The sequence below is a fragment of the Octodon degus genome, unplaced genomic scaffold (assembly GCF_000260255.1).
Source record: "Octodon degus isolate 3935 unplaced genomic scaffold, OctDeg1.0 scaffold00036, whole genome shotgun sequence".
Taxonomy (NCBI): Eukaryota; Metazoa; Chordata; class Mammalia; order Rodentia; family Octodontidae; genus Octodon; species Octodon degus.
In genome coordinates, this window is record NW_004524612.1 from 2,065,996 (window position 1) to 2,075,889 (window position 9,894).

Here is a 9,894-nt window from a genome sequence, read left to right on the forward strand (position 1 = left end):
GCCTCAGTCTCCTGAATCTGAGCTCTCTCTCTCTCTCTCTCTCTCTCTCTCTCTCTCTCTCTCCCCCTCTTCTCCCTATCTCCCTCCCTCTCTCCCTCATTCTCTCTCTCTTTCTCCATGTCCTCTTTCTGTTTTGAGACAGGAGATAGTCAAGAATCCTCCTCTTTTGTTCAGGAGGGGCCAAGATGAGACTCTGGCTCAGCCTGAATCAGGCTGCACCACTATGCCCAGCTCTGCTTATTTCTGATATAAGAAAATCCTAGGCCTGGGGAGGTAGCTCAGCAGCGTAAGTGCCTGCTTGGCAAGTATAAGGTCTCAAATTCAATCCCAGGTACCACAGAAAGAAAGAAAAATCCTCCTGAGAAGATGCTACAGAGAGGCGCGGCTGGTTGCGGAGCTGGGGACCTAGTAGCAAAGCGGAACCAGGAGTGAGCCCCGGCGGTCAGCGGAGCTCGGCTCTGTGGCTACTCAGCAGGAGACAACTTAATCTGCATGAAGGCTACAAAATTCATTTTCATCCTGTTGGTGTTTTTCTTAAAAATTTAAAAGAAATTTTGGCTTTATGCTAATACTTCATGTATTTGGTGTCTGTCCAAAGATAGATCACTTTTGGAAATTTTAGCAGGCTTGTTCTTTCACTCCTAAATTAGTCAGTGAAATGAAAAGAAAAATTGTCTGCCTTCAAAAACAACTGTGTTTGTAAATGTCAGGATTTACAAGAAACTTAGAGGCAAATAAACCAATAGAGAGAGGGGCTGGTAGAGGGACGGCTCCCTCAACGGAGGCCTTCGGCTCCCAAGTTGGAGATGGTCTGCTTACAGCGCAGTGCGTGGCTCGGTGCTTTACAAGCCACAAACCATTACAAGGGCAAGGCCGGCCAGGGCTACAGAGAGAGCCTATCTCAAAAAACAGAACACAGGGCTGGGGAGACAGCTCAGCAGTCTAAGCGCCTGCCAGGAAGTGCAAGGACCCGGGTTAGATCCCCAGTGCTGCGCGCTGTGCTGGTCACACAGTGTTCCGGCCTGAAAACCGGTGTGGTGGTGCGCACCTGTAATCCCAGCACTGGGGAGGCCGAGGCAGGAGGATCACTGACACTTAGAGACCAGCCTGGGTTACAAAGGGAGCTCAAAGCCAGCCTGGACTGTAAGACCTTGTCTCAAACGGACCAAAACAACAATAAACAAACCAACAAGCAAAAATTCCTTTTGACAACTGTCTTATGGCCCTCCAGGTCTCCGTCAGCATGTGCGGAGGGCCTGTCCCTCCCGCTGCTTCTGCTTGGCTTCCTGCCTGCCAGGTTGAGTTCCTGTTCCTTGTAGCCTGGCACCTGGGACACCAAACACCAAGCAGCGCTGTGAGCACAAGGCTAGGCCCTACGAAGGTGGCGGGCCAGCTGGGGCTGCCCCTGTTCTTCTCAGGGACTCCTGGCTCCAGACAGAACTTGCAGATCTGCAGGCTGGTGGCCGAGGGGGTGACACCTGGCCTGAGCGCCTCCCACTGCCCTCCGCAGGAGTGCTGGCCCTGCACACCGCATAGGCATAGACCCTTCCCACCTGCAAGTGTAGCAGGCCTTCAGCCTACCAAGCACAGGCCACTCACCTTTTTAACTCAGAAAATTTCATTTTGAAAAGTTTCCAGCTCCAGAGTAACATAACATTTTATTGTGGGTTCCTTCCATCCTGTCTCTCTCTCTCTCTCTCTGTCTGTCTCTCTCCCTCCTCTTCTCCCTCTCTGTCTCTTTCTCTTTCTTTCAACAGGGTTTTACTATGTAGTTCAGGCTGGCCTTACTTTGTAGCCCAGACCTCAAAATCGCTGTACTCCTCCTGCCTCAGCCTCTAAGGGCCGGCACGGCAGGCACGAACCAGCACACCTGCCCTATATTATTAAACCAATGACTGCATGTTAATAATGCCTCAAGAAATGTGATTCAGTGAAAAAAGTAAACAGTACTTGCTGAATACCTTTTTTTTTTTTGTACTGGGGATTGAACCCAGGCCCTTGATTCTGAGCTACACCTCCAGCCCCCTCCGTTTCTTTTGAGACAGGATATTTGGAAATCCCTGAATCGCCCAGGCTGGGCTCCAGCGTGGGGCCCCTCCCGTCTCAGCCTCTCAGAGAGCAAGCACTGTGCCGGCTGCGCCACAGGAAGACCAGGACATTTACTGAATAAAAAAAAATCTCTAAGAGGGGAATTAGCAGCTTCATTTTTACAGATGCGGAAGCCGAGTTGCAGAGAACGCCAACCAGGAGGCCAGCAGCACACGCTGGGAAGGCGCAGAGCTCAGACCTGCGCCGCAGGCAGCGCGCAGCTGATGCAGGCCTGGAGAGGCCGACGCGAGGACAAGCGCTGTGGCCTGCACTGGCTCCGCGGGGTGGGCCCGGAAGCGGCGCGCCAGGCCAGGCGGCGCCTCCCGAGTGTGCTTCCAGCCCGGGGAGGCCGAGGCAGGATCGTCTCAGCCCAGAAGTTCAAGCCTGGCCCTTACATGAGGGAAGGGTGGACACGGGCGCACGGAGCACTCGCTGCGTGCTATTCACAACACCCTCGTCCCTTGTGTCAGCTTGGCCATCTTCCGAACAGGATGTTGAGGGAAAGGGCATGTCCACAGAGGGGCTTGAGAAATCAGAGATTTACTGGGCTGTGAGATTTTACGATGTTGCAACCAACCGTGAAGCCTGATACGATCTTTTCCTTACTGACATTGAGGAGTTTCATTTCATCAACCGCATTCACAGGGTCACGTTGTGCTCTGTGTTAATAAAAATAATGAAAAGAAGCATTATAAGAAAAGATGAAGGTAGCCAGACTTGGTGGCCCAAGCCTGGAGGCTGAGTCAGGAGGATCGCCACGGGTTCGAGGCCACCTTGGGCAACACAGCAAGTTCATGGCCAGCCTGCACTACATCGCGAGTCTCAGCCTCAAGGTTTTTTTGAAAAAATGATTAAAGTGTAAATAATATGCTCCAACTGGTATCATGGTCCTCTTGGGAACTGGTAGTAACAACAACAAAAAAATGACTATCATGTATTACCAAAAAAATTCACTTGCGTTTGCTTAATTCCTCTTACAAAGGAACACAAGCCCTAAAAAGGCCCCGCGGCTTTGTTTCCTGCTGGTGAAGCTGGAGCCCGCCCGCTCGCGCGCCCTCTGCTGGCGGAGCAGGGCGTTACCGCTGCTTCTCCCTAAGCGCAAGATCGTGGGGGCCAACGAAGGAGGCGGCAAGTTCGCGTTTTGAGCAGAAGCAGGTGGCGGCCGCCGTAGCTCCGTCACGGGGTCAGGTCTGGCACTGGCCCTGCAGTCTCCGCGGCCGAGCCGGAACTAGTTTGTCGGGGGATGGTTGCAGCTCTCAGAGCTTTCAGGACGGACGCGCCGCTCCTTCCGCCTCAGCCAATCAGCGGCTTAGGGGGCGGGCAATTGTGGCGCGCGGGGCGGGGCGAGCGCCAGTGGGCGTGCCCTGGCCGGTCCGCGGCGCAGGAGTGGGGTCGCGCGTCGGCCTCGGAAGATGGCGGCGCGGCCCCGGATGGAAGACGTGAGTGTCGCGGTGACGGGGCGAGACGCGGCGTGCAGCCGGCGCACGCCCCGGGGGGCAGGGTGGGCCGGGGTGGGGCGCGTCCCCGCCCGAGCCGAGCGTCCCGTGACGCGGACGCGGCCTGGCTCCCGCTGGCCGGGGCGCTGCCGCTGCCGGAAGCGCGCGCTGAGAGCTGTCACGTGCCCGTGGGAATCCCGGCCGGGCGGGAGGAGGCGAGACCGCGCCTGGGAGGGTCGGGCCGGGGATGCGGTGCGGAGTGCTGGCGCAGTGGCAGCGTTGCGCTTCTGTGAGTTTGTGAAGGCTGCGCCGGAGGAGCAAGTATTTGTGCCCAGAGTTTGCTGCTTTACTCGCTGGCACATAATAAAATTCTTGGCCCCTTTAAATGCGAAGTTGGCAGCATAAATTGCTGTTTCGGGTTAATAAACAGAAATATGACCCTGAAAATGCCAGGTGACAGCACAAGTGCGTTGGTTCTTGTACAAGTAGTGGTTGGAGTTAATCCTATCAAAACACCAATTTATAGAACATTTAAAATTTCCAAGACTTGTACCTGTTAGAACAAAATGCATTGTTTCTGACTTTTTATTTTATCTTACTTTTTTTGAGACAGGGTTTTACTATGTAGTCGAGGCAGGCTTTGGTTTTGTGGCACAAGCTGGTCGTGGTCATTGTGCCGCAGCCGCCCAAGTGCTGTGTTTACAGCTGCGCACTACCGTGCTCGCTTATATTTTTGAGTTTTTAAGGGTGAGATTCACGGGCTTATGATTTCTGCAAAAAGTAAATACTTAAGAGGAAAATGAGACAGAAGAGCACAGGCAGTGTTTCCTGGTTGCTTGGAAGCCGTCCCTGGAGTTCTCGGATCCTCTCTTCAGTTTAGGAATGTAGTGGCAGAACTCTCTTGGACCAGACGGTTGGGAAATAATGTGACCCCCCCAGGGACGGTGGTAGATCCGAGCGAGTCACCCGCCTGGGTGTGGACAGGGTTTCCAGCATCTGTAGGAAGCTGCAAACGCTGGCTGTGTGCCTGCCTCTCCCAGGCTCCACCACACACCCCAAGGGCCGCCTGTGGGCCTGAGCTCCCGGTGACTGTGAGGCCAGAGCCACCGCCCTTAGGCAAGGAAGAGGCGCCCCCGAGGCAGCCTGGCCCACCAGACTGGGCTCTGCTAAGGAACAGCTGGCAGGGGACGGGGCAGAGGGCGCCTGCAGAGCCTGCAGCTGCAGCTTCCTGTGCAGTGGGTGGGAACTGAGGAGAGCTGAGCTGGGCTGGGCTGCAGCCCTGTGCGCCTGGGGCTCTGCACCACCCCCAGCACTGGGGCAAAGGGGAAAAAAATGGCTTGGAAAAGGCGAGACTGATATACCATGAGTCATTTGAAACTGATTTAGAGGTGCACAGGCTAGACTGTAGACCAGCCAGAATATAGAATGTGATAGAATAGAATAGCCAGCACCCACCGAATCCCAGCATGTGGGGGGCTGAGGCCGGAGGACTGCCCATGAGTTCAGTGCAAACCTGGGCTACATAGTGAGTTTAAGCCCAGCCTCAACTGTAGTGAGATCCTGTCCCCCAAAACCCAAACAGTTGCGGCCATTGGAATCCTTTTCCACTGTGTAGTTCTTGCTGGGTCGAGCCACACCCGCGGTTCAGAGCAGAGGAAGTGGGTTGCTTGGGTGCCCTCATGGATCACCTTGCCTGTGGGCTGTAGAAATAATAAACATTTCCTTTGTCTGTTTAATACTCATTTCTACCAAGATATATACAGAAGTTATCTTGAGGGTATTATCTTTTAAGCTAGCCTTATGTGAATTTGTGTTCTCTTATCCCTCCAACTTGAGTCACAGTTTAAAAAGTTTTGTTTTGTTTTGTTTTCCTGGAGTCAGAGTCATGATCTGTAGTTCTGGCTGGCTTTGAACTCACTGTAGTCCAGGCAGCCCTAGAGCTGCTGTGTCGGCTTCCCAAGTGCTGGGACTACAGGAGTGCACCATCATAGCTGGCTGAAGAGCTTTATAGGTGTCGTGGAAATATCTGATGGAAAGTAGTGGCTGTGACCGCAGGGGGTTTGTTTTCTTTGGGGCAGGGGTCTTCCTGTGTAGTTCAGGCTGGTCTTGAACTCCAAGGGACCTTCTCGCCGCAGCCTCCCGAGTGCTGGAAACAGCCCGGGTCAGCAAGCTCACTGCAGTCTTCTGTGCTCAGGGCTCCCTGGACCTCGTGCAGAGTGTGGAGGAGGACCCGCTGCTGGACGCCCGGCTGCCCCCACAGCACTCCCTGCAGGCTCACTTCAGACCCAGCTTCGAGCCGCTGCCCACGGCGCTCACAGCCGTTGTGCTGCTGCTCGTCCACGTGAGTCGTGGGCGCACTTTGTGGCTTCCACCTACCGAGCCACAGGCCTGGCGCTTTGTAGTTCATGTTGAGAAACCGCCAGTGCAGATCTCAGACTTTCCCCCTCCTGCCTCAGCCTCCCGAGTGAGTGGGCACTGTGCCTGCCTTGAAGGCGCCGCCTCCCCACCTCTGCTTCTCCGCTGTGCTTCTCCATGGGAGTGGGTGGGGGTGGGGCTGGGTCCCAGGGCCTCACACCTGCTGGGCACGGGCTGTGCCACTGAGCCGTGCCACTGAGCCACTCATCCTGCCGATGTCTTTAGAAGTGTGCACCTGTGGCCAGGTGGTGGCACATCCTATATTCCCAGCACGAGGGAGGCTGAGGCAGGAGGAGTTCTGTGAGCTCAAGGCCAGCCCAAGCTGTACAGACCCTGTCTCAGAGACTACTTTCTTAGCTCTCCGTGTGATTGTTGTTGTTTCTTTCATCATATGTGTACTGAGCAGGCTGCTTCCTCTCCCCAGGTGGTGTTTGTGGTCTTGGTGTTTTTAACTGGTGTGCTCTGCTCGTACCCTGACCCAAAGGAGGACAGGTGCCCGGGGAACTACACCAGCCCGCTGAAGGCGCAGAGTGTTCTTGTCCTGGGCAAGGTGGCGCTGTGGCTCCTGTACCTGCTGCTCGCGCGCTACCTCCAGCATCACCACAGCAGGGCGCGGGGCCGTGGCTACAGCAGCATCGACCGCGCCACACAGCCCCTGAAGACGCTGGCCCTGCTCACGCACTCGGCCGGTGAGTGGGCGCTGGCCAGGCAGCAGGGGGGCACGGGCCGCTCGGGGTGGCTCCAGACAGGGTCTCGATGTGGCGTCTACGTGGCCCCTGGAGGAGCTGGTAGCCTGTGCTGGCCTCGCACCGCAGGTCCGTCTATGCAGCTTCCCAAGCGCTGGGATGACGAGTGTGCACCGCCACGGCGGGCTGCAAGTTGGTGGGGTTTGTGGTTTGGTTTTTGAGGCAGATTCTCCTTAGGTAATTCAGCCTTGACTGCATGGATCGTCCTGCCTCGGCTGCCCAAGTGCTGGATTGCGGGTCTGCGCCAGCGTGCCCCAGAGACTTGATGGTGTAATTAGCACAGTGAGAGGGATGCGTTATATAAGCTGTAGTCTTACTGAGCATAGGCCTTAATTTTCACTTGGAATCTATATCTGTTATGAATACTGTACCCATGTCTCCCTGTGTGAAGTGGAGGCCTCCCTACCTTATGAGTCATTCTGGGGTTTTTGTTGTTGTTTGGGGTCTTTTTTTTATTATTATTTTTGCTTTTTTGAGACAGTCTTGCTATAGTTCATGCTGGACTTGAGCCCACTATGTAGCCCAGAATGATCCTCCTGCCTGACCCAGCTGCTGGGATTACAGTGTACATCACCATGCTCGGCTCTGGGTTTTTTTTTTTTTTTTTTTTTTTTTTTTTTTTTTTGAGACAGGGTTTGACTATGTAGTTCAGGCCCACCTTGAGCTCACTCTGTGGGCCAAGCTAGCATTAACTCACAGCAGCCCTGCTGCCTCAGCCTCCCCAGTCCCAGGGTCACAGTGGTGCACCACCGTGCATGGCGTGTGCTGCTTTTCTGCCGAGTCCCTGCACTCTCTCTGCGCCACAGCCCCTCCCTTTTGCTGGGAATAGGTGATTTAATCATAAGGGGATTGAAGTGCTGTTGATGTTGGATATGTTTAGCTGCTGTTGTGGCCCAGACCCATAACCCCAGCACTGAGAGGCTGGGGCCGGAGGACTGTAAGCTCCAGGCCGGCCAGCCCAGACCTTGTCTTGGAATTTAAATGTTCATCAACTCAAGGGCCCTGGCTTCAGGTTGTAGTGGGAGGAGAGGGGGACAGAGAGACAGAGTTAGTTCAGGTTTTGTTTGTTTTTGGTTTTCTGCCCTGTTACTAGGGTGGCTGCAGATGTGTAGGCTCAGCTATGGCCAGCAGATGTCACCCTAGGCCAGGCTAAAAGCAGAAACCGCACTGCCAGACCCTGGGAGATGTGGAACCACAGTGACGTTCAGATTCTCAGCGGATGCTCTAGAAATTTCAGGTTTGTTTTTTTTGGTAGTCCTAGAGATTGAACTTGGAAGCATTGAGTTATAATCCCCCCCCCCAGTCTTATAGCAGACTCTATTTACTGGGGAAAAAAGCTATGGGAGACAGATGGATGGGGCTCAGGGTGGGCTCCAAGAAGGTTTCCTGAGTTTTTTGTTTGTTTTGCCCAGATTGGTCTTGAACTTGGGAGGCCCAAGAAGCTGAGAGTATAGAAAGGCATGCACTACTGTGCCTGGCTAGAAAGAGCTCCTGAAATCCATAAAGAGATTGTCCGGTTGTTCATTGTTTCTGTGGTTTTGAGCCCGGGCCTCACAGCCTCTGGCGCTGTCCTTGGAGTCTCAAGGCCCTGCTGCCTGTGCCTCTGAGTTCCTGGAGGTCAGGTGCGCGCCACACCCAGCCATTGTTTTATCTTTCCAAAATCTGCATTTTCAAGTTACAGTTGACCATGAAACTTTTAATCATGTTCTGTTTTTTAACAGTTGGGCCTTTAATTTAATCATAGATGGTGTCACTTTTATGCTACTCCTAGAAGCAATCAAAAATCAGAGGAATTAGGGTGGGTATTTAGCTTGTTTCTTTTCTTTTCTTTTTTTTTTCTCTTAGTAGGGAAAAAAATGGCAGGTGCCAGATACTAGCACTCTGAAAGGCTGAGGCTCCAGGATTACAAGGTCTGGCCCAGCCTAGGCAATTTAGTGAATTAGTAAGACTCTCAAAATTTAAAAAGATAAATATTTTAATAAAAGGGGTTAGAAGCTGGGCTTGGTGGCTCACACCTGTAATGCCAGCACCTAGGAGGCCAAGGCGGGAGGATCCCTGTGAGTTTAAGGCCACTTGGCTTCAAAGTGAGATCAAGGCCATCCTGAACTGTCCAGTGAAACTTTTGTCTCAAAAAGAAAAAGGAAAAACAACAACAACAAAAAATAGTGCTAGCTCTGTCAGTGAAGCCACTAAGTGCTAGAACGGATGAAAGAAGTTCAGACTTTATCTCTAGCCCTTGCCATTGGCCTGGGGTGCTGCTCAGAGGGCCGCCGCAGGTGTTGGGGCCTGAGCCAAGCACGAGTGCAAGTGCTGCTGGGAACCAAGGCCAGGGGCCTGCACGCCCAGTCAGCCTGGCCCAGGCACATCCCTGTGCCCTGCTACCGCGCCACATGGCACCTTCGCAGAGGGGCCTCTGGGCAGTGTTAGCACTTGTTGCTGTGGAGCAAGCACAGTTCCCCCATTGGGTGGTAGAGAAGTCCCGGGACCTGGGTGGGATCCTGGGTCTCCTCTGGCTAGAGGTGACAGATGCCCCTGGGGGAGCCCTGTGCTCTTGCTGCTGCACTGCCCGCTTAGTGGGCAGCAAGGATGCCTGAGCCTCTTTTTTACAACTGATAGAATGAAAAAAGCTTTGTCTGCCGCTGTAAAAGTAAACTGACAGCAGGTGTGGTAGTGCATGCCTGTTGCTGCAGCGCTTGGGAGGCCCAGGCAGGAGGATGCCACAGCTTAAGGCCAGCCTGAGCAACAGGGTGAATTCAAGTCCAGCCTGGGCTGCACAACATAGTAGCAAGACTGTCTCAAAAAACCAAAAACATAAAAAATACAGCAGTTTCATATCTGTGTAGAAATTCACCCTCGTAGTGTCCTCCCCCAAATGCTCTAAAACTTTGTATGCTCACAAAATACATTTGTGAATAGTCTGTTGTCTATGGTGAGAGTTGGTAGGGTGAGGCTTTGTGTAGGCTTTTTTTTTTCTGGTACTGGGCATTAAACCCAGGACTCTACCACTGACCCACACCCCCAGCTCCTTGTATCTTGACTGGAACTGAGCTCTTCTTCCCAGAGTGCTGGGATTGAGAAGTGTACCACCAAGTCAGGTTGAGCTTTGTGGCGTTCTGGCAGGCCTGCATGCAGGCCTCCGTGGCTGGCAGCCCTCCTTTCTCCATCAGGAAGTGTAAGAGAAGCTGGGCTGCCGGGGCAGGCTGAGGCAT

At 53.7% G+C, this 9,894-nt stretch overlaps 1 protein-coding gene across 2 annotated transcripts in view; it reads left to right on the plus strand.

Moving 5' to 3' along the window:
• Positions 1 to 2,807: 2,807 nt before the first annotated feature.
• Positions 2,808 to 9,894, plus strand: part of Tmem192 (transmembrane protein 192) — a 12,876-nt gene continuing 5,789 nt past the window's right edge. The window contains exons 1-3 of one of the 2 annotated variants that reach the window (XM_004630609.2): positions 2,813 to 3,527; positions 5,719 to 5,865; positions 6,364 to 6,628. In XM_004630609.2, coding sequence (XP_004630666.1) covers positions 3,501 to 3,527; positions 5,719 to 5,865; positions 6,364 to 6,628 — 439 coding nt within the window. In that variant the 5' untranslated portion in view covers positions 2,813 to 3,500. Of the gene's footprint in view, positions 3,528 to 5,718; positions 5,866 to 6,363; positions 6,629 to 9,894 lie in introns of both variants that reach the window. The other variant, XM_023714730.1, reaches the window with a different exon arrangement.